General features: G+C 36.2%; 1 protein-coding gene across 1 annotated transcript in view; it reads right to left on the bottom strand.

Annotated features, from left to right (window-relative positions):
* Positions 1–15616: 15616 nt before the first annotated feature.
* LOC106133403 (GTP-binding protein REM 1) overlaps positions 15617–25852 on the bottom strand; it is a 94819-nt gene continuing 84583 nt past the window's right edge. The window contains exons 4-5 of the mRNA XM_060946602.1: positions 23813–24002; positions 15617–21880 (exon numbers count right to left, since the gene is read on the bottom strand). Coding sequence (XP_060802585.1) covers positions 21603–21880; positions 23813–24002 — 468 coding nt within the window. The 3' untranslated portion in view covers positions 15617–21602. The remainder of the gene's footprint in view (positions 21881–23812; positions 24003–25852) is intronic.

The following is a 25852-nucleotide window of genomic DNA, read 5'->3' as shown; positions in this document are numbered from 1 at the left end:
GGATGTCGTAACATGCGACTAAAGGAGAGGCTCATGAACTTGGGATTCCTCTCGTAGGCGATGGGCTAGCAACTTGTCATCATATGAATCTTAATTCTATCATCAAGCCAAACGCAGTTCAACGTGACCTATCAGTCTTTTAGAGACTGTTGGCATTGTCTACCCCGCAAGGGATAAAGACGTGACAATATGTATGTATGTACATATATATTTATCCCCGTAGGCAGAGTCAGTAAGCACAAGACTGAAAAGTAACATTTAACTAGATGTCTTAATAATGGAATTGACATTTTAAGGTATATTTTTTATAAAATATATTTTTTTACAAGTATCTACTTATTCTATGATCTTTCTTTTATCGCTTTCGCTAACAAGTAACCGTACTAAGTGAACTCTTAATTAATTAAATCAGCGGCAAGTAAAATAGAAATGGAATGAGTTTAATTTGATTGAAATTCGCGCTTTGTTCCCAGCACTTTAGAAATGGTCCACTCCACATCTTTCTCATGGATGTCGTGAGAGGCGACAAAGGCTAATAAACTTTGGATACTTCTTGTAGACGATAGGTTCGCAACGTATTGCCAACTTAATAATATGCCTTCACTTACTGAATCTCAATTAGCTACAAAAATAATCGCAAGCTTAGCCTTTCCCTTAGTCGCCTTTCTTTCCATGGGAAAGAGATGGAGTGGTAATTTTCATAAGCGCCGGGATCCACACGGCAAAACATACGAAAACTAAGTCGCATGCTACATCTAGTTATTACTATAGTAATTGAATTTGCAATGATGACGTGGTAAATACTAATTTCTGTCGTTCACTAAAGCAATTTCACCGGAGTGACGCCGAGCAAGTAATTAAAATCACGGTAGATGATTAGGGCCTACTACGTTGTGCTCTAGGGTAAAAAAGGTGAGGTATAGTAGGTCTAAATTACATATACTTATGTACATATAGTCACGTCTTTGTCTCTTGCCGGGTAAACAGTGCCAACAGTCGCGAAAACACTGATAAGTCACGTTCAGCTGTGTTTGGCTTGATGATAGAATTGAGATTCGAATAGTGACAGGTTGCTAGCCAATCGCCTATAAGAAGAATTGCAAGTTTATGAGCCTCTCCTTTAGTCGCCTTGTACGACATCCATAGGAAACATATTAAGTGATTCTATTTTTAAGTGCCAGAAACCACACGGCAGGGATAAATACATTACCTATGTATATTATGTCTTAAACGTTTCCTAGTGACGTTACCTACAAGATCGATAAGAAAGAATTCCACTGCCAAGCTATTTCTATCGCGACATTGTCTTAGTAATTCGGAAAATACGGCAAAATAGGAAAGGTAAATTACCATTAGTCCCTTTTAATTGGCTCTGGAATCGGCCATTGAGATGTCCAATTTCATTTGAGTAGAGCGATTGTAATGTCGCAGTTGTAAATTAGGGGTTAGATAGACGTAGGTTTTGAATATATACATACCTACATACATATGGTCACGTCTATATCATATCGTCGATTCAGATATAGATAGAAAGACAGGTTGCAAGCCCATCGCCTAAAAGAAGAATCATGTTTATATCATTTCCCCTAGTCACCTTTTGCGACATCCACGGGAAAGAGATGAAGTGGTCTTATGGAAATTACACTACAGAATATAATTAACATACATACATACATAAAATTACGCCTCTTTCCAGGAGGGGTAGGCAGAGAATACCTCTTTTCACTTGCCACGATCTCTGCATACTACCTTCGCTTCATACACATTCATAACTCTCTTCAATGCAAGCTCGGCGGTTTAGGGTACTATTGACCTGACCCTTTACCAAGACGTCCTTAATATATAATGAACTATGAGTTAATTTCCTTGCTTGATTACAGAAACTGAACAAACTAGACTTGAAGCTAGCAAGCTGAAGCAAATCAGCTATTTACAATTACGCTGCTCTGCAAAATTCCCCTTTCAACGTTAAAATTGCTGAAAGTTGCAACAAAATGCAATTTAACTTGTGAAAGGCGTCGAAATTATATGCGCAAATTAAAATCCTATCAAACAATCACATGTTGAAATAGAGCCAAGACTTAGCCCTTTTTTAAGTTGTACATAAATACATACGAACATAGATAAAATCACGATTTTTTCAGAGACAGGTAGGCAGAACTACATCTTTCCACTTGCCGCGATCTCTGCTTCCTTCGCTTCATCCACATTCATAACTCTCTTCATGTAAGTTCAGCGGTTTCGGGTAGGTACTCTTTACAGGATAACAAATTACATTTCACTCGTTTAATTTGTACACTTTTTAGGATATCAAATAACATTTCACTAGCTTAATACTTTTACAGAGGACCTGGGGATTTGAAGTGGAGAATGAATTAAATCAGTCATATAAAGACTGTTGGTTCTGTCTACCCCGCAAGGGAGATATAGACGTGATTACATGTAGAAATATATAATACTAAAATTTATGACAAAATGGCGTAAGTTTACGCCATTATAGCAATCTGTAGGTATGCCAAGAAAGAAATATACCTATACAATTTTTTTAATTTTGACTTTGTTGTTGCACTACCGTACACTCAGTTTTAATTTGAGTAGCATTGTCTGTTTTCATCATCAGCATATTCCCTCCTGATACTGGTATAATACTGATTTATTGAAATATTTCGTGATTCAGATTCAGTCGCGACATATTTAAGTAAAATAAAGCGAGCTTGAAAAAGAAGCGCCGGTGGTGGAATATGAGTAAGATTCGGTTGAAATGCGCAGAAAGGCACAGGTTCGAATCCCATCTCGGCCAATAATCTATTTATTATTTAAACTAATGTAGGTACATAACTACGAAAATAATCATTGGTACATGGCCGAGATGGGATTCGAAACTAGTTTAAATAATAATCTATGTTCTTATGGTGAGGGAAAACATCGTAAGAAAACCTGCATATACATATAAGAGAATTGAAATTCGAATAGTGACAGTTCTAATTCATCGTTTACAAGAACAATCTCAAGTTTATTAGCCATTCCCTTAGTCGCCTTTTACGACATCCATGGGAAAGATATGGAGTGGTTCTATTCTGAGAACTGCGCGTCACAGTTTTCTTTTTTTAAATAAATAAAATTAATTCAAAGAAACTGTACCTAAATAGAATTTCCTTTTCACAGAATGTTAAGTTGAAATCAGCAATCCTTTGACAGTGGCACTTAACGCTTAGCTCTGAACTGGTGTAGCAAACCAAAACAATTTTTACTGCATATGGATGGTGAGCCCTACCACTGGTTTGCCCATAGACAACTTCTTCTATTTTATTAATTAAATAGCTGTGTTCGCGATTCGTCCGCTCGGAATAGTTATATAATTTTCATCCTTGAGGGAAAAAAGAATTTTTTGAATCGAACCAGTTGTTCCTGAAATAAGCGCGTTCAAACAAACAAACACACAAACAAACTCTTCAGCTTTATAAAATTAGTATAGATAGGTAATAAACATTACAATTAAATCAAATTAAAATTAATTTAATAACAAATGATAGATAAACATACATAAATAAAAAATATTGTATAAAGTGCCGTGTGGTTCCCGGCACCAATAAAAAAAAAGAATAGGACCACTCCATCTCTTTCCCATGGATGTCGTAAAAGCCGACTAAGAGGTAGGCTTATAAACTTGGGATTCTTCTTTTAGGCGATGGGCTGGCAACCTGTCACTATTTGAATCTCAATTCTATCTTAAAGCCAAATAGCTGAACGTGGCCTATCAGTCTTGAGACTGTTGGCTCTGTCTACCCCGCAAGGGATAAAGACGTGATCATATGTATGTATGTATGTATTGTGTAAACTTAAAAACTTAGGTGATTTAATTATTCTGAAAGTTGATAATGTTTATTTTTAACCGTTCGACCGTTGATGTTACCAAAAAGTCCCATGGTAAAGCTCACGATATCATCGGACTGGGGGCGGCCAGCCGGAAACTTTTCACTTTACTTCGTTTGATAACTTTAAAAGTGCCACTGCGGGGTAGGCACGAATGGAAGTCGTACATAAAAGCTGTTTACATTTTTGATACCTACCGTTTCTTTTTTTCTCAGGGTTCTGGTGTGACGGGTAATCTGGGAATCATAAGAAAAAGATTTGATTTAAAAAGGAAGAGTGTCGTGTTGTTCCCCGCACCATTACAAAAAAGAATAGGACCACTCCATCTCTTTCCCACGGATGTCGTAAAAGGCGACTAAAGGATAGGCTTATAAACTTGGGATTCCTCTTTTAGGCGGTGGACTAGCAACCCGTCACTATTTGAATCTCAATTCTATCACAAAGCAAAGTAAGGCATAAAAACGTGCTTGTATGTATTTATGTGAGACACATACCTACATACATAACATAAAATAATGTATAATTATGTTTTTATCTATTCTATTTTTGAGAATAGACCGCCCATTTTCTGTTACCTACCTATAGTACCTACGTGTCATGTTTTTCTACATTCATATGAAAAAAAAAAACATTTCAAACTCAAGTAACATGACTATTGGCATCAGAATCACTGCCGATCACAAAGAGGTTCATTAAATAATGCCGGCAAGTTGGCAGCGCTGTCGTCTGAGGCCTGCCAACTGCATCGCGTTCCAATTTTAAGCGCCTTTCTCCACCCAATAGAATATAAAATTTGCCCTACTTACGGGAGAATAGACAATTTAAGGCGATCTTCCTTTTGAATGAGGGATAGGCGGTTCATTTTTTAATTTTTTAAAAGTTATTTTAATATCCAGCCCTCGTAGTATAGCACTGAAAAAACTATCGCTGTCCCGTTTTCACGTCGTAATAAAAAGCGAAACAGCGATTGTTTTTCGCGCAATAACAATGGCGTCGCGTGTGCTAAGCACGATGGAAACGTACTTCTTCTGATTGGCCTGGGTTTTGAATCTATATAAAAATTAAATACTTAACTATCGTTAAGTTAGTATCTCGTATCACAAGTCTCTAACTTACTTCGAGGCCAACTCAATCTGTATAATTTGTCCCGTATACATACATGCATATAATCACGTCTGTATCCCTTACGGGGTAGACAGAGCCAACAGTCTTGAAAAGACTGATAGGCCACGTTCAGCTGTTTGGCTGAATGATAGAATTGAGATTTTAATAGTGACAGGTTGCTAGCCCATTGCCTAAAAGAAGAATCTCAAGTTTATAAGCCTATCTCTTAGTAGTTTTTTACGACATTCATGGGAAACAGATGAGAACAATGAATGAAATAGAGTTTTCCTATTCTTTTTCTTTTAGTGTCGGGAACCACACGGCACCGTATATTTTGCATAATTTTCATAGCATCTCTTTAAATTATTTCTGTGTTATCTATCTTTTGCTTTAGACAAACGAAGATCCTTTTGAACATTTAATTCATACTGTCACTGCAATGACTGAATGTTAACATCTCACCCGTCCATTTGCGCCGTCCACTGGACCTTATTTGCATAATTTTGCAACGGACAAAGGCGTAGCAGCGAGCTGTGAAATATACATATAGAAGACTACAGTTGAGTGAGACAAACCACACATCACTGTCTTTGGTTAAGTTAATACATACATACATATTGATTTTATAATGTTGTATTTATGTTATATGGTTAGGTACGAGTAAATTTTTAGTTAAGTCATTAAGACATTTGGTGAAAGAGCGAGACTTTTCAGACACAGGTTTTTTCTAACTTAATTGATGGGTCTCTGCTACCTGTGTATTATGTAATACGTTAAAAGAATAAAGAATTTTAATTTTTTTAAAATTTTGAACATACATACATAAAATCACGCCTCTTTCCCGGAGGGGTAGGCAGAGACTACCTCTTTCCACTTGCCACGATCTCTGCATACTTCCTTCGCTTCGTCCACATTCATAACTCTCTTCATGAAAGCACGGCGGTTTCGGGTACTCTTGACCTGATCCTTTGCCAGGACGTCCTTAATTTAATAAAATGGTTAAGTTAATCTATACTAATATTATAAAGCTGAAGGGTTTGTTTGTTTGTTTGAACGCGCTAATCTTAGGAACTGCTGGTTCAAATTGAAAAATTCTTTTTTTCGTTGAATAGACCATTTATCGAGGAAGGATTTAGGCTATATAACATCACGCTGCAACTATAAGGTGCGAAGAAATAATGGAGAATGTGAAAAAACTCGGGGAAAATTATTCATCCTTGAGGGCTTCAATGATGCCCCAAATAACTATTCCACGCGGACGAAGTCGCGGGCACAGCTAGTATATCATATTGTCATTAATACAGGTATTAAACGCGCACGTAACGTACCATTATTTTATCTTGGACGTTTCGAATCATGTTACAATGGTCCGCCGTGTGGTTCCCGGCACCAATACAAAAAAGAATAGGACCACTCCATCTCTTTCCCATGGATGTCGTAAAAGGCGACTAAGGGATAGGCTTACAAACTTGGGATTCTTTTTTAGGCGATGGGCTAGCAACCTGTCACTATTTGAATCTCAATTCTATCAGTAAGCCAAATAGCTGAACGTGGCCATTCAGTCCTTTCAAGACTGTTGGCTCTGTCTACCCCGCATGGGATATAGATGTGATTATATGTATGTATACAAAAAAAAATGTAGAACCTCCATTTTAACATCATCGGAGCCGCGGTTCCCCAGGCATAACACCTAGCCCGGCGGAAGATCTTCCTTTTGGTGGCGGTCGAGCCGAATCATCGCTCCCGCTAAAAAAAGAATTGGGCACCTCCTTCCTTTTTGAAGTCGGTCAAAAAGTAGTGGAAGAGCCTTTACCAACGCCAGTCACGCACAAACAGAAATACGCTTCGTTTATTACGTTTAACATTTTTTTTTTCTCCCTTTATTTGCTGTTTTCTGGGGAATAACTAACAATTCTCCCCGAGAAATAGTGACTGGCTCTCGTTATATTGTGAATAATATATAAATAATGTTTCAGTCATGTTCGGCATGGAATAATAAATGAAATAAGAAATATTGAAACATCACTTTCGGGTAAGACCGGGGCAAAAGTCACAAGACATGGAGGTTACGCTTAGCTAGAATTGACGAACACTTATCACGTCTTTATGTCTAACGGGGTAGACAGAGCCACCAAAAAAGGCCACGTTCAGCTGTTTGGCTTAATGATTGAATTAAGATTAAGATATAAAGTGACAGGTTGCTAGCCTATCCCTTAGTCAAAATAATAAAAAAAAAAATAGTCTATGGCACGGTCTAAAATTAAAATGAATTCAAAACCCGAACCTTACATAAGCTTACATTCTTAGATGTATTTTCGAGAGGCATTGTACTAGCGCAGGTCGTAGAAGACGATCAAAGGACGTGTTAAACGGAGTGTGACGAGGATATCAAAGCCCCACAATAATTGTGAAAGAGATTTAATATTCACTGAAGTTCTGTGTAACATACTAAATGACAGTTGATAATGGAAAAAAATATTTTTAGTCTCCGCTACGTTCGTAAATTTAAAAAATTGTAGTTTATGTAACTCCTGAAGGTTATATCTGCCCTGGTCGGTATAAAATCGGTTCAGTAGTTAGTTATAAACAAAAATACATAAATTTTATTTTTAAAGCATTATTAGTAGATATGGATATTAAATTAAAGTCATTATGACTACTTACTGTTCTCAAAGAGCCAAATTATTTTCAGCATGTAGAAAAGGACTCCATCTCTTTCCCATGGATGATGTTAAAGGCGACTAAGGCTTATAAACCATTAAATCTAACAGCTGAACGAAGCCTGTCAGAATTTCAAGACTGCAGGCCCTATCTACCCCGTAAGGGGTATAAACGATATTATATAAATGAATGAAAAAAAATAATTCATAAACAAGTACTGGACTTATTTTGTTTTATATTTGTCACACAACAGTCAAATCTTCAGAAGTGTCAAAGGCTAGGTTATTTTTTAAATTGTCACCACCAATATGTGTTCAATGTTTACTCATAATTTTGTAATGCAACATTTAATCGGGCATAGGATCGCGCATCGTATAAATTTTCCCTAATCTTCAAAAGGTCATATTGGTTTTTCGAAGCCCCTGTAATAAGTTGATAAATTTGATACCCGACTGTTCATTTAGGGTTAGGGTTGTCGAGGAAATTTATTTTTAGTATGTTGTTGTCAAAGTACAAAAAAAAAAATCTAAACTTTTGCGTCAAAATTTGTAGATCTGGTTGCAAAAAGAAAGTATTTTTTACCTTTATTTAAAATTTGAGAGTGTCTTTTTATCATAAAAAAATTAAAGCACCACATTTTTTTAAGATTAACTATAAATTAATTATTTCATTTTCTTTTTAGATAAGGTTAAATTGAATTTGCTTCGTTTTGATTAGTTTGTAAAAATACATTATTAAAGTTACTATGTATATGTGTAATTATATTCATGAATATTTTTTTATGCGCATCACGTGCTTATTTAAAAAAATATTAACCTAAAAAACATGAATTGTAAAAAAAACCTAAATGCGATACCTCGTCTGTTCATTTAGACGTACCCTTGCCACGGAAATTCATTAAAAGCCGACATAATTACTTTTTTATGTCTTCTTGTTTCATGGCGTAATGAACATCGGTCACATTGCATTTCAAAGGGAAGCGCTCATCGGGGAAATTACCTGTAAAAAGTCGGGGGTTTACCTACGTTTAATTATATAAAGTAATAGATTTTGACACGGCTTTTCGGTGGGAATTTCTAGAAAAACGTAGCCTTTGTCGAAGTTTTTTCCCCTGAGGATTTTGACTATATTATCAACAAAATCGGTCCAGTAATTTTGAGTTAATTTTGCTACAGACAAAAAAGAAAAATAATATAAAAATCAATACAATTACAATTATAAAAATATGTTCAACCCGCGGCTCTGCCCGCGTGAAAAGTAAACAAAACACTTTCACATTTTTAATATTAGTATGGATGGATGTACAGACAAAAAATCGACCGCTTTTTTATATATATTGATTAAGTGGAAATCTCAAAAGTCAAACACAGCCCTATATCCAGAGAATTAATCATTGTATTTGGAAGTCAATTTCTTTTCTACAGCTTCCATTTTTACGGATACGTAATGACAAATTGTAATTTTCCAAATTGCTGTGAAAATTTTTAGGGCATCACGGGTAATTAAGAAACTCCCACCATCTTGCCTTTATTAAAATAGTAGAGTAAAACCTCGCGAATACATATGTATTTTTTAGAAAAATATGTCTCACGAACTAAAAAACTCAATTGACAGAACTTAGTTATAAGTACTGTCAATTGAGATTTTTAGTTCGTGAGACTGTGGTCGTGTGACTTTTAAATTCCATCAAAATTAAGTTTCAGAAAGTTTAGAAACATTATAATTACGTACTTAGTTTAAGAAAGTTTGGAAATATTATAATTACGTACTTGTATTTCATTCATTCATTCATATAATCACGTCTTTATCCTTTGCGGGGTACAGAGCCAGCACCCGATAGACCGATAAGCCATGCTTATCTGTCTTTACTTCTCCATATTACTTACTGTAATGCTATGTACATTAGTTTGATAATTTAGCGATGCTCTTACGGTGAGGGAAAACATCGTGAAGAAACCTGCTCATTCATAACTGGATGTTTAACCATTTGATCTAATACGGGTTAGGTTCCCCTGCAAAAAAGGTTGCGGAGGTCAGACGGGAGTCGCTTCGTATAAAAACCAGACTTACTCAAACCAGGAACCATGGTCAAGGGCTTGCCCCGGGCTCCTCTCCAGAGTGGTAAGGATGCAACCGGGATTTTAGCCAGGAAGAAGAAGATGACTGTGATGCTTAATTATAACGGTCTCAAGTATAAGCATAATCTAGGACATTGAAATATAACTAAGTTTATAATACTTTAGTTTCTAAATAGGGTTCCCGTGCTACGAAATTTAAAATAAACCCATTTTCATAGTAATCCCTTGAATGTTCGACACCTGCTACTTTCCAGAACGAAGCGTGTTCTCATTACAGATACAGGATTCGACACTTTCTTCCGATTACAAAATAAATAAATATTAAATACTAGAGGCCGCCCGCGACTTCGTCCGCATGGAAACCCTATCAATCCCGCGGGAACTCTGGGATAAAAAGTAGCCTATGTGTTATTCTGGGTCTTCAGCTACCTACATACCAAATTTCATGGTAATCGGTTCAGTAGTTTTTGCGTGAAAGAGTAACAAACATCCATACATCCATACAAACTTTCGCCTTTATAATAGTAGTAGGATATACGGGACAAATTACACAGATTGAGTCAGCCTCGAAGTATAATCTCTTTGTTCAGACACTCCAGAGTAATGGCTTAAAATAAATTAGATTGATTAGCCCTCAAAGACTGTAAACTAAAGAAATATAGACTTATCTCATTTGGAATCAGTTCTTACGTCATTTTGTATATACTTCGATTCTGGGTCGTGTTGTTGACTATTCCTTCCTAGTCGAGAAACAGTCCTTGTTGAACAGACATCTAAGGTTAAGTTATCTCGGGTGTAGAACATTTTTGTAATTAACTTCATAAATTTTTTTGCTAGGCTTCACTACAATGGTTATTGCCATTAAAAAGTAGCTTGTTATTTCTAAAGGTTTTGTCTATTTCTGTTCCAAATATCATCAAAACCGGTTAAGTAAGTTTATCTTTAAAACTTCATGTCATTTCTATTTTAATATTATTATGGAGTTTCTTTTTAATTTTCCAAATAATTTTATGAATAAAAATAATAGTTAAGGGTCAAATGCATAGTGTGTACAACCAAAGTTGCTGTTTTTCGCAAAGCAATTTCAGAGAAAAGGCGATGCAAATATTCCGGTGGTCGAGCGGCAAGCATTCACTGAGTTCACTTGTTTTAGCAACTAGCACTCCCACCCTGCTTTGCACGTGTGGGTCATTAAGAAAATATGATGTAAAGTATTAATCGTCTTTATATGTACGTCGTCCCTGGCAAGAAGAATTCTGTCCGATTAAATTGTTTCAAAGTAGAGAGATTAATCTAGTTTTATAGACGGAATTATTTTCAGAATTCTTTTCTTTTTTATCCTTTTTACAGTAAAAAAAGCAAATAAGAGATATTGGTAAAATTTAATCAAAATCCATTGTCTTTTTGGATATGAAAGCGACACTATATACGTTTTTTTTTATTAAAAGGTGCTAATTTCTAAACGTCTGCCAATTTTAGCAGGGTCTTTGAGGCTATGGGACAGCTGTTTTGTGTAATTGTCTGACTTAGTTACTAAATGTGTTCTGTTTCTCACCATGTTATATTATGTTCGGCCTTAGGTAATAATTTTGTAGTTTTTACATATTTTAACCTTTTTTTTGGTCTATAGATATCTTATTCACAAGGATTTAGGTATCCATGGTAATAAAAAGGTAAGTTTAAATACTTATATAACATAAATATGTAGACCTATACTAATATTATAAAGCTGAAGAGTTTGTTTGTTTGAACGCTCTTATCTCAGGAACTTCTGGTTCGAATTGAAAAATTATTTTTGCGTTGAATAGAACATTTATCGAAGAAAGCTTTAGGCTATATAACATCACGTTGCAACTTTTAGGAGCGAAGAAATAATGGAAAATGTGAAAAAAACGGGGAAAATTATTCATCCTTGAGGGCTTCCATGATGCCCAAAATAACTATTCCACGCGGACGAAGGTTGTGTTGTTAGGAAGGACGAAGAATTTAGTTCAAAATACTATAAGTAAATTTAGCAGAGTTGCTGATGAATAGGTAGATATAATTATTGTTTGTTTGTTTGTAAACTCTTTATTGCATATAAAAATAAAGATAACCAATTACAAAACAGTTATTGGATTTAGAAGAATATGTACAATGGCGGACTTATCCCCAATGACTTATTTATTATATAATATTATTACTGAGAATTCGTTATCGATTAGGATAACGTGCCGTAAGGGTGCCGCTTGGAACCCTTAATCACTTGACCCACATTCTGAGGGTCCAAATTTAATCATAGTTTAACAATTCAGCCTGCGGCAGTCATTTGTATAGAATTTCATCCATTCAGTCACACATCTGTGTTTGAACGTTGGCGGTAGTTGGTATTATTTAATACTATGTATAATTCACTAGCTGTGCCCGCGACTTCGTCCGCGTAAAATAGTTATTTTGGGCATCATTGAAGCCCTCATGGATGAATAATTTTCCCCATTTTTTTCACATTTTCCATTATTTCTTTGCTTAATAGTTGCAGTGTGATGTTATATAGCGTAAAACCTTTCTCGATAAATGGTCTATTCAACGCAAATAGAATTTTTCAATACGAACCAGTAGTTCCTGAGATTAGTGCTTTCAAACAAACAAACTCTTCAGCTTTATAATATTAGTAAAGATGTTATTAGGTATAATGCTGTCGTACAATAATAAATGACTTTGAATTTTAGAATTCTTAACTTTTTATGTATTAACTACTTAACAAACTATTTAACTTTTTGATGAAACAAACTTTAAATGGTTTTCTGAGTTAAAACAAAGTAATTGGTGAAAGTTTTAAGTAAATCGGTTCAGTACTTTCGGAGATAAGCGTGATCATACATACAGACAGACAGACAAAAAATTCAAAAAAAATATATTTGCTTTCTTATCTTCATTCTGTGTCCCTCTATCTATTTCAGTCAAAATACTAAATGTACAGACAAAATATTTTTACTGTTTTATTATATGTATAGGTAGACGTCCGGTGAAAGAGCTGCAGTGTAGCTTGTTCGGCCGCTTCTTCTACACATACGCTTTGGAAGCGGTAGTAGTTATAATTAAATTTGAGTGATGTGACGTATATAACTGATACCTTGTATCCAATTTTGAAAATAAATCTATTATATATCTAATATATTTAAACGAGCAATTCTTGTATACTATATATATAATCAGGATCTCGGAAACGGCTCCAACGATTTTCATGAAAGTTACAGATTAGGGGCTTTTCGGCTCAAAGAATCGATTTATCAAGGTCCTAGGTTCGAGAAAATACCCCTTGCGGGGTAGACAGAGCCAACAGTCTTGAAAAGACTGAACGGCCACGTTCAGCTGAAACTCATCATGTTTCGCAACTTGTAACACCCCTCCGTTTACAGGTGGGCTCTCCAGGTATGCACCCCGATTGTTCCGCGGTAAGCCGCGATTATCCCGGGTTTACAGGAATAATTGATTTAGCCCCGGGATTACGGACTTTTGGGGGTGGAGATTAACATATACATGAGTTTGGAAACTTATTTTGAACCTGTTTTGTAGTCAATATTCTTTGTGTAACGTTTACAGGAAGTAAACGAATGAATTTTGCATTTATAAAGTGAGCGTTTAAAATTTGATCGTTATTCATTTATATTTTTTTTTATTTAAGTTTAATTTATACACATTAAATTGTGCCGTGTGGTTTCCGGCACCATTAGAAAAGGAAGAATAGGACCACTCCATCTCTTTTCCATGGATGTCGTAACAGGCTAAGGGATAGGCTTATAAACTTGGGATTCTTCTTTTAGGCGACCGACTAGCAACCTGTCACTATTTGATTCTCAATTCCATCATAAAGCCATACAGATGAACGTGACCTTTCAGTCTTTCTTAGACTGTCGACTCTGTCTACCCCGCAATGGATATAGACGTGACTATATATGTATGTAGTTTATACAGGTGAAGTATCTTTCTCAGCTCTAAATATTTTATGATTCACTGAGGACCCGATTAAATAATAAATGAGGCGTATGCGTTTCACATATATAGGTACGTGTTCATTCGTCATTGTTTCATTGAATTTATTTATTCACGAGTACCCAAAAAGTGAGGAAATGTTTTCTGCTGTATGTAGTTGAGGACTGCTTGCTTATTTATTCTTCTTTCATGCTTCTGCCACACCCATCTCCCGGAAGATCAGCGTTGGCTGTGTAGCATATTGTTTGCAGTCAGCTTTATGCTGTGTTTTTACCCTTTCGGGAACACCATTTTACCTGTCCACTTCGGTATATATTCTTGTTTTTTTTGGTATTTTTTTGTTATGGTGTTTTACGAATAAATTCTTTTTAACTTTTACTTTCCTCCCATACATAAGTGTTGGGAACAAGACGCCATTACGCACGGCCAGGCGAGCTTTTTTGGACAACTTCTGACTGCTAATAAAGGCATGCAACGCTCCATTCACCATGTTCTCGGCATTCACCCTTCTTTCAATATTCCACTTTTTTTCGACTCTCCCATAAAAATATAAAAATAATAATAAGGAAATGTTTTAAAAATACATACACATGCATACATATGGTCACGTCTATATCCGTTGCGGGGTAGACAGAGTCAATAGTCTTGAAAAGACTGATAGGCCACGCTCAGCTGTTTGGCTTAATGATGGAATTGGGAATCAAATAGTGACAGGTTGCCAGCCCATCGCCTAAAACCCTGGCCCTGCTGAGCGCGTCGGTCTGCGGGATCAGAAGGCTCCTCGGTATCTGTAAGGCATTTGCGGCTACACATGGTCTTATATATAATGTAAAAAAGAGCGAAGAGCGTTGTCGGTTAGATCGAATATGATAGCTCGCAGATTTTCGCGATGTTCAGAGGATGTAAAGAAAACGTTGTTCAGAGCATTCTGCACATCATTCTACACAAGCACACTGTGGGCTGATTATTCGAAAAAATCGTACGACTCTTTTCGCATCCAATATAATAATGCGTTTCGAGTGTTGTTTGGGCTGCCTCGATTTTGCAGCGCGTCAGGCATGTTTGCGGGGGCGCGGATTGACTGCTTTTATGCAACCATGCGCAAGCGGGGCGCCAGCCTGATGCGTCGCGTCCGAGCCAGCTCCAACAGCATCCTGGCCATGATAGCGAGCCGGCTGGACTGTACCTACATTAACCACTGCTGTGGACTACATGTGGGTACAGTGAGATATTGTAATTACTAACCCTAGATTTTAAACTACTGTAATATGTATACTAACAAAATTTGTATGAGTCCAGATGCTTGAAATAAAAATGAAATAAAAAAAAAAAATAATAATAAAAGAAGAAACTCAAGTTTGTAAGTTTGTTTTAAAAATAAAGGCGACTAAGGCATATGCTTAACTTGGGATTTCTTTTGTAAGCGATGGGCTAGCAACGTATCACTTTGAATCTCAATTTCATTTGTGATGAAAGTTAACGTCTTTCAGTCTTTTCAAGACTGTTGACTCTGTCTACCCCGCAAGGGATGAAGACGTGACTTTATATATGTATGTATGTATGGTGTTTGGTTCAAAGCTCGTGGTCAGCTAAGGACAAAATAATAAGTAAATGATGTGAAAAGTTAATTAAATAAATGTTAACGAAATTACGAGTAAACTGATATTATCGGGGTGGGATGTTGCTTTGTACATTTTTGAATCAGTAATATGTAGTTAGTCCTTTTTTCTTTAGTTCTCTCCTACGATTTCCACTAGAAGTCATGAAGTGATCTCTTATGAGAACAACTTTTTTTGGAAATAGGTTAATGAAGAGGAAAAGATATGTCACGACATAAAGTAATCAAATTTATTGTCAATCAATTTATTTACAGTAAACAATAACTACATTTTATACATAGTGATAACTTTCTTATAATTTATGGTACATTTACAGTGGTAACAATAATACAATAAAGGATCTATATAGATTTATATTCTCAAAGTAACACAAAGTAACACAAAAGGAGTCTACTTATGTGTTATTCTGGGTCTTCAGCTAGGTACGGTCGCGTTCATAATTGCAGTCATAGTTCGCAAAACTTTATAGCTTGCAGTCACCGCTGTCACTCACACATTCACACAAATAACACAATAAACAACAAGCGGTTAAGCGTTGGGTAACGCGCCATCAAGAAGAGGGTAGTGTAAAAAGTCGACCGCTCAGCGACCGTCGTCCGCTAATCAACACAGCGACACGCCACACAGCGAAGATCCATGGTGGAACAGTACGAAAATAATGGCTTCATACCGACCAGAACATTTGCGGAACAGTTCGACACATCAGTGGTTACTGTTCGTCGAGTTTGCACCGTGAGGGACTAGGTATTCCACAGACAGCCAGCAAGAAAGCCGTATTTATCCGAAATAAATAAGCAAAAACATTTAGAATTTGCTCGGCAGTATTTGGATTTTGACTGGAACACGGCGATATTTACGGACAAAAAGTTCGTTTACGTCATCGCAACACGGTAGGCTTCATTTATGGCGAAGAAATGCAACTCGGTATGAAGAAAAAAATATTGTGCCAAATATGGAGTCTGGACGCATATCTGTAAATATGTGGGGCTGGATGAGTGCTGCTGGACCTGGGGAACAGGTGTAGATAGCAGGATGCGCTACAGCTGCTCATTATGTGCAAGTGCTGCAAGAAACCATGTTACCAACTGTGCGGTGTATTTATCCGATTGATGATATGCAATATCATTTGTGCAAGAAAACTACCCTGTGTATCGAGTCCATATAGTGCGTGAAAGGTTCTGCCAGTTTATATTAAAACTACTACTTAGATAGTATTTTAAGGACAGCTTCAATATCTTTTCTTTATGAAAACGAATAATTAAGCTGTAACCTTAATAACAGGAGATAGGTAAATTAGTGTAATATGCTGTATGTATACCTTTATATAATCATCAATATGTAAACAAAACTATAGGTAAACTGTTTCAATAAAATTTACTAATTTTAATTATTGAGTGTTTTATTTTGCTCCCTCTTGTTTAATATTTCTTACTGATTTCCGTGTTTGAAGACACGGGTATCGTAATTCTTAGATATCAGTCAGTTAGTTAGTCAGTCAGTTACTTAGTTCAAATGGCACCTTGAAACATTAAAAATTGTCAGTAACAATATATATTTTTTTTAATAGACAGAAATTCCTTGAATAACTTCGGAATCCGCTAGTAACTAGAACAAGCGAGTGTGAGCAAGCGAGATTATCTAGTATATCTTAGATCTCACTTGCACAAACGAAGTAATAAAATTGCTACCCAATAACTTTCTAAGGAACCACTACCTATGTTAGGGTCGTGTGCAGACAAACTTTCAACTTTATTGAAATGACATAAGTCTGGCAGTCGCAGGCTTCCCTCTATAGGCAAATCTTATGCAAATAATGAGAGACGACGATATCTCGATCGACAATTATCGGGCCCAGTTCGGACATCGTTGATAACCGTCTCTTTCTGTTTTGTTATGTTATATGTCATAGAATAATAAACTGTTTTACTTAGTAATCATTGGTATTAAAGACCGTATTCATTTGAAGGAATATTTATTCTTTTTAAATATGCATGTGTGTGTGTATCTAGTGGAACCACAGTGCACGCTATTTTAACCCGTAAGAATTTTAAAACTATGACTGCAGATATGAACGCGATCGTACATACCAAATTTCATCATTATCGGTTCAGTAGTATATGCTTGAAAGAGTAACAAACATCCATACATACATACTCACAAGCTTTCGCATTTATAATATTAAGTTGTGTGAAACTTTACACTTGCAAGCGACTTGCCTTGGCTTTCCGAAATGAAGAAACTAAAAAAACTAAGAAAATTATTTATTATCTATGGTTTATTGACAAAATAACATTTAGAATATAATTACAAGCCCACTGTTCATGTACCACATTATATAAATTTATATACAATGCAAGCTCATATATTTCGCAAATGCATTTATAATACTTATCTATTTTTATATAGACTTACGGCAAATGCGGACATTTTATAACGTAAGTCAAAAGACTAATGTAGGTATGTGAAACATGATACACAATTCATAATCATAGGCAAGATACATGTATCGAATCCATGATTTAGAACTGTGAATAAATATGAAATAATAGTTAAGATCTCCGTCTTTTATTCTTTTGAAAAATATAAGCCGCTTTCCTATAGTCAGTTTTATTATAAATAAAAAAAAATAGTACGTATTTATAAATGTAGTCTCTTAATTATAAAATGTCCGAATTTACGTTCAACTTACATATAACCCCTCTAATGAACAAATTTGATGGAGTTTGATAGAAGAAAGAGGGGAACAATTAAACTTAAAATAATTACCACTTACAGGGTATACATTTATATTTGACAAATACATAAATAAAATAAAAGGTATAAAGTTATTATTACAATTTAACAATAAAAAGGCACTGACTTGAATCGTATTCCATGATTTTTCTCAATTTATTTGGAAGAATAAGGACAATTTACACAAATTATAATATTGTAATTATAAATTAGTTGTAATTTATAAATTATAATTATAAAATTATAATATTAATATTTCATATGGCTTTTGATCCCAATTTATCATTCTTACGGCTAAAAAAGGGTTATTAAATGTAGTATAATAAATCGGACTGTCTGTGAAAAACTTACGACTTGTAAGAAAAAGGTCAAGAGTTCTAATTCCACCTCTTTTTCCTCCTGGGTTTAGTCCCGGGGTCATCCTCAACTCTCTAGGAACAGCGTAGGTGGTTGAATCGGTAAAGTGCCCGGTTAAAGTGTGTGATGCGCTGAAAGGCACAGGTTCGAATCCCACATCGGCGATGGACTAATCACTATTTTATAAGTCTACGTTAGTTTGAATACTAATGGAAGCTCTTACGAACAAAAAAATACGGGTTAGGTTACCCTGCAAAGGTTTCGGAGGACAGATGGGAGTCGCTTTTTGTGAAATTTTGACTCACCTTGGTGCCGCGTGGTTCCCGGCACCAACAGAAAAAAGAATAGGACCACTCCATCTCTTTCCCATGGATGTCGTAAAAGGCGACTAAGGGGTAGGCTTATAAACTTGGGATTCTTCTTTTAGGCGATTTGCTAGCAACCTGTCACTATTTTAACCTAAAATCTGTCCTTAACCCAAATAGCTGAACGTGGCCTATCAGTCTTTTCAAGACTGTTGGCTCTGTCTACCCCGCAAGGGATATAGACGTGATTATGTGTGAAATGTGATGTTGACTCACCCAATCCAGGATCCATGGTCAAAGGCATACCTGGGCTCCTCTCCAGAGCGGCGAGGATGCAAGCGGGACTTTAGCCAGGAGGAAGAAGACATCCTCGCCTCTCTAGAGAGGAGTCCAGGGTGCACCTTCTGACCATGAATGGATGAATGACCGTGAATTGACCATTTCTAGTTTGGGTTATTCCGAAGCTGTTATTACGGGTGAAAACATTGTGAGGAATCATGTGCACTGAATTACATACAGACAGACAAAATGTTAAACATAATTACTATAGCTTTGGTCATATTGAGAACCGTCGTGTGTACAGCCATTAATAATTACAGTTTTTATAGGTACATAGGTTTACAAAAATCGTTATTATCGGTTCAAATTAACAAAAGTCACGATCACATTTTAACCTAACGAATTACACTTAAAGTAATTATAGTGAATATAATTTTTGGTTACTCTATGTATACGCTATATTGAACTAATAGTTTTTTTTATTAGATTACTTGTATAAAATGTAATATCACTGAGACACAATACATTATGATACAACATCAAATCCTTTAGTGCATACGCATTCGTATTAATTACAAGTTTTTTTTTTATATTTAATGTAATAATATACACTTACTTGGCAACGAACTAGGATATGGTATAAAAAACATTAGTAACAAATTTTATATAACTATTTATTTATAAACTAACCGTGTGGTTTAGAATAGAACCACTCCATATCTTTCCCATATGGATAGCGTAAAAGGCGACTAAGGGAATGGCTAATAAACTTGAGATTCTTCTCGTAGGCAACGGGCTAGCAACCTGTCACTATTTGAATCTCAATTCCATCATCAAGCCATACAGCTGAACGTGGCCTTTCAGTCTTTGCGACATTGTTGGCTAGTCTACTCCATCACCTCACCTTCGTCTACTCATATACTGGATTGTTGGCTACGGGTTGCTGGTGGAGAAGCCCCAGGAAATCAGGACGAAAATTCGTCTTGGGTAAGCTGTGAGATATCAAAAAGGAAGCGGCCTCTGGCAAATCTGTTTGACGGCCTCTGTGGCGCAGCGGTAGTGCGCTTGTCTGTGACACTGGAGGTCCTGGGTTCGAATCCCGGACAGGGCATAATGAGGAACGAACTTTCTCTGGTTGGCCTGGGTCTTGGATGTTTATCTATATAAGCATTTATTGAAATAATATCGTTTAGATAGTATCTCGTAACACAAGTCTCGAACTTACTTCGAGGCTATCTGTGTTATCTGTCCCGTATATAATAATTTATTTAAGGGAAGACAGGTATTTAGAAAAATTACCGTTCACTCTTTAAACGCTTTGTAAGTGGAGAATCTTATAGTAAAGTTGTAGAACAAGTATTTACATTAAAAGTAATTTTAGAGTATATATTTCGAAATGTAAGTAGGTTGGTAATACATAGGATGAACAAACAAAACCTAAGGATATGTTAGCAGATGGAAGGAATATTGTGGACCCAATCTTATATGAGATATTTAGGATATAAGGAAAGTAAGAAAAGGTGCCTATTAAATATGTATACAAGGTGAAATTAATTTCGTAAGCATATTGATAATAGTTATATAGTATATATATATTTAATTATATATATATATAGTTATAGTTAAATAGTTTAGATATTATTCTGTTTCCGCATTAAACATTGCCTTCAGAATATATAATTTCCATATTTGTGATATTTGAAAATAAAATAATAGGATTTTAGAAATATAGGCAAAAAATAAACAAACATAGACTACACATTCATTCCAAATACTTTTAGTTCAATTCCTGTGGGCACAAATTTGTGAAATTAAAATCACCATGTATATGATATAGGTATGTGTTCAACATAAAGATTCATAGATCTCACATTTAGTTGATTTATTATAAGCGTTAGTTCTATAATAATAGAAACTTATTGTAATCACTACAGTATATATACTATTATAATTATATAAATGGTCCAATTCATCGTCTAATTTATACATCACTACGTAAATATTGCTGATAAATTACAAATTCTGATTACTTGGGGAAATACTGCATTGTTCACTTAATTTTTACTTAAATGTAACTTAAGTACGTATATATTAAATTCTCTCAAAAATTGGCACATAATTTTTACAGATGATAAGATTATATACCAAAACTTATAGGTTGGCGTTTATTATTATATTTATACACTAAACGACACACTGATTGCGGTTTCTCGAACGAAAATGATTGTAACTTATATTTATTGTACACACGTAATGTCATAACTACGAGAATCTTTTTGTATACTCTGTGCCAGTTTTAAAAACCGCGCCAATTCAAAATCAATTCTAACCTTAAAATATCCGTCATCACCATATTGAAATTTGTCTTGATTCTCTTGGGGTGAGCCCAAAATCCAAGTTGATATAATGATATACCGTTTTGCTCTTTATTATTTTGCAAGCTATTTTCTGCGCAATATACTTCACGTAAATTTTCACTAACAAGTACACTTGCACTCAACAGTTACTCACCCTCGTTCAAGTACCAAAACCAGTGTGCCAACTTAACAAAAACGACACAAGCATCGTCGACACATCACCAAGTCTTGTCTTTAGACGAACACTGGCCCGTCGTTGTCCACTCACAGAACATGTAAGTTCTCACAGTTTTTGAACTTGGAGTCTTCCTTCCCGAAGATCCACGTGATCATCTGCCTCGCCTTCATGCTAGCGCGGACCATCCCTCGGGATTTGTACCAGTGGGCCGGCGAGGACTCCCGGCCACCCTCGGAGGAGTACTGCTGCTGTTTCAGCCGGATCTGGTTGAGGATACCGACGAGAAGCTCGTCAACGTTGTGGTTGATGCCGACCGATACTTCAATGAATTTCGCTTTGTATGTGCAAGCGAGGCATTTGCCGTCTGTGGACAAAATGTGAAGAGTTAATATGTGTAGATTCACTGTCTGGATAGTTTGGTGTCTAGTTACATATATACATACATATGGTCACGTCTATATCCTTTGTGGGGAAGACAGAGCCAATAGTCTTGAATAGATTGATAGGCCACGCTCAAATAGTGAAAGGTTGCTAGCCCATCGCCTAAAAAAAGAATCTCAAGTTTGTAAGCCTATCCCTTTCCCTCCCTTCTCAGTTCCGGGAACCACACGGCACAGTCCAGTTCTTTGATTAAAAACGTATGGCAGATTAATTTTAACCTAATAAGAAGGGGCTCCAACTGAAATATATTAAATTCTCTCAAAAATTGGCACATAATTTTTACAGATGATTAGATTATATACCAAAACTTATAGGTTTGCCACAATGTGTTGTCTGATGACAAATAAATAAATTTATTTGTTTACGAATTCAAATATTAAAAAGTTATTGCAATTATACCACAAGACGCCATTGTACAATCATAGGTTCTGCTTATTCCTACAAGAATCACTATATTTATTGTTATGGCATGTACATTTACGAAGTTCGTTATAATGCGTATAGAGCCTTCAATTCTTCAAACTCTTGGGAAATCAATCGGCGTCCGTATAATATACTGTAATGAGGGGGATGAATTGTCTCCAATAAACCTATTTACGGAAAAAATTGGATGAAATTTCCGGCCACTTCGCCGGGGGAGCATTGACTGATAAGGCTTATAGCCTCGCGCATCTAAAGAACGTAAGGAAAATATCTGTTGATAAAAAAAAATCGGTAAGAGGGCCGATTCGATTAATAATTTAATTTTGTTTTATAAGTATGTCTATAAATAAAGTAATCTATGTTTATTTTGGTAGCCGATTACCAGAAATCGTTATGTTTTGTGCGTCTATGTTCATATTAAGAGTATTATACGGTATGAAGGTTTTAGATTTCACTATTTTGACTTCGATTTGGTTTTGAATCCCTCTAGGATATAAGTATAGGTAATACCTTGTCTGGAGACTGCTCAATTCCTAGTCAGGTCTATCTTGTTGGTGACCAGTAAGGCAGGTCTGCATCACAGCATATCACAGTCTTGCAGTCTTACCAACCTTCATATCTTCAGTATAGACCAGGTAACAGATATCATACCTTGTGTGAAGACTGCCCAATTCTTAGCAGGTCTATCTTTTTGGCGACCAGTAAAGCAGGTCTACAGCGCAGTATGCCAGGTTCCTGGAGATACTATAACTAAATACATACGTCCCTCTTTCCCAGATGGGTAGCTAGAGACTTTCCCACTTTGCACGGTAACCCACCTTTCAAAAGACGATTTGATCAAGTTACTCCCTTCTAAGTAGACCTTTAATGATCGTCCATTTGACTATTCAATCGTCAGACTTCAATTTTAATTTAGATTTGTCTATGGTCTGCAAAGAGTACCTTGTGTGGAAACAGCTCTACTCTTTGCCAGATCAATCTTTTTGGCGACCAGTAAAGCAGGTCTACAGCGCAGTATATCAGATTCCTGGAGATACTATAACTAAATACATACGTCCCTCTTTCCCAGACTTCCCACTTGGCACGGTAACCCACCTTTCAAAAGACGATTTGATCAAGTACTTCCTTCTAAGTAGACCTTTAATGATCGTCGATTTGTCCAGGGCCTGCAAAGAGTACCTTGTGTGGAAACAGCTCTACTCCTAGCCAGGTCAATCTTTTTGGCGACCAGTAAAGCAGGTCTACAGCGCAGTATGCCAGATTCCTGGAGATACTATAACTAAATACATACGTCCCTCTTTCCCAGATGGGTAGCCAGAGACTTTCCCACTTGGCACGGTAACCCACCTTTCAAAAGACGATTTGATCAAGTTACTCCCTTCTAAGTAGACCTTTAATGATCGTCGATTTGTCCAGGGCCTGCAAAGAGTACCTTGTGTGGAAACAGCTCTACTCCTAGCCAGGTCTATCTTGTTGGCGACCAGCAAGGCAGGCCTGCATCTCAGCATGTCACAGTCCAGCAGTCTCGCCAGCTCTTGTTCAGCCTTCTGGAAAGACGCCTTGTCGACCACGGAGTAGATGACCACGAAGGCGTCTGGCGGTTCTGAGCGTTCGATTTCCTCCTGTTGAATGAAAAATTTGTGAGTATGTCAGTATAATAATAATATAATCCTTTATTTTCCTCCACAATAACAATACCTTTACATGTTAAACAATAGTATAACTTCTGTTACATAATTATATTGTGGAGAACTGGCGCCTGTACTCCTAGAAGAACCTGTGTTACAGGTCACCAGGTCTCCCCCATTAATAGATAGCGTAGATGTAATAATATAGTGAGTAGGTGGTATTACTTTTCGTTAGCAATATATATATAGAAGGAGGAGAAGGAGTATGGATGTTTGTTACTCTTTCACGCAAAAACTACTGAACTAATTACGATGAAATATGGTATGTAGGTAGCTGACCCAGAATGACATATAGGCTACTTTTTATCCCGGAGATCCCGCGGCATTGATAGGGTTTCCATGCGGTCGAAGTCGCGGGCGGCCTCTTGTTTTAAATATACATCACTAGTTATTCTCTGACTTTTTCCTCATACAAAGTCTTTACCCCTTGAGAATAGTAATATTTACTTGATGAATATACTATTGTCCTCCTTAGTATGTAGTACTTATGCATATGCATGTAGAAATATCAACAAGTAAGTCATAAAAAGTTAAAGCGCACATACATACATATAATCACGTCTTTATCCTTCACGGGTAGACCGCAGGGATAGACAGAGCCCACAGTCTCCTGTGTGGCTCAATAATGGAACTGAGATTCAAATACCTATGTTAATGAATGTAATTTTGTATGTTAGTGATGTCCTGTGTTGCGCAGTGGTAGTGTGCTTGTCTTTGACACCGGAGGTCCCGGGTTCGAATCCAGGCCATTGAATAGTGAGAAACGAACTTTCTCTGATTGGTCTGGGTCTTGGATGTTTACTATTTAAGTATTTATTATAAAATATAGTATCGTTGAGTTAGTTTCTCATAACACAAGTTGCGACTTTACCTCAACACTAACTCGATCTGTGTAATTTTGCCCGTATATATTTATACTTGCTGTGCCCGCGACTTCATCCACGTGGAATAGTTATTTTGGGCATCATTGGGCTTCAATGATGAAAATTTTTCCCGTTTCACAATTTTCCATTATTTCTTCGCTCCTGATGGATGCAGCGTGATGTTATATAGTCTAAAGCCTTCCTCGATAAGTGGTTTATTCAACACAAAAAGACTTTTTCAATTCGAACCAGTAGTTCCTGAGATTAGCGCGTTCAAACAAACAAACAAACTCTTCAGCTTTATAATTTAAGTATAGATTTATGTACAAAAGTATAATCTTGGAAACTATATATATGAGTCGTGTCGGGGTTTTCCCTTTTTTATTGGCACTGGCTATGACAATGCAGACAGCCAATGTAACTACAAAATAATCGATACAATGCACTGTCAACAATGCCCGTTGCAACTATCGATTTGATGACCACAGCCTGCCATTGTTAAAGTTCGCTGTCGATGTTGTAATCGGTGTATTGACAACTTTAAGTATTGACTTAATTATATAATTAAATAATTGACAATACATACTTGTCTGTGACACCAGAGGTCCTGAGTTCGAATCCCGGCCAGGGCATGATGAGAAAATAACTTTTTCGGATTGGCCTGGGTCTTGGATGTTTATCTATATAAGTATTTATTATAAAAATATATTATCGTTGAGTTAGTATCTCGTAACACAAGTCTCGAACTTACTTCGAGGCTAACTCAATCTGTGTGATTTGTCCCGTATATATTTATTTATTTATATTTATTTTATACATTCACGTTTATATCCCATGCGAGGTAGATATAGTCAACAGTCTTAGTAAGACTGATTGGCCACGTTTAGCTGTTTCGCTTAATGATAGAATTGAGATTCAAAT

The sequence above is a fragment of the Amyelois transitella genome, chromosome 11 (genome assembly GCF_032362555.1).
Source record: "Amyelois transitella isolate CPQ chromosome 11, ilAmyTran1.1, whole genome shotgun sequence".
Lineage (NCBI taxonomy): Eukaryota > Metazoa > Arthropoda > Insecta > Lepidoptera > Pyralidae > Amyelois > Amyelois transitella.
Note: the sequence above shows the minus strand (reverse complement) of the source record. Positions and strands in the feature narration are given on the sequence as shown.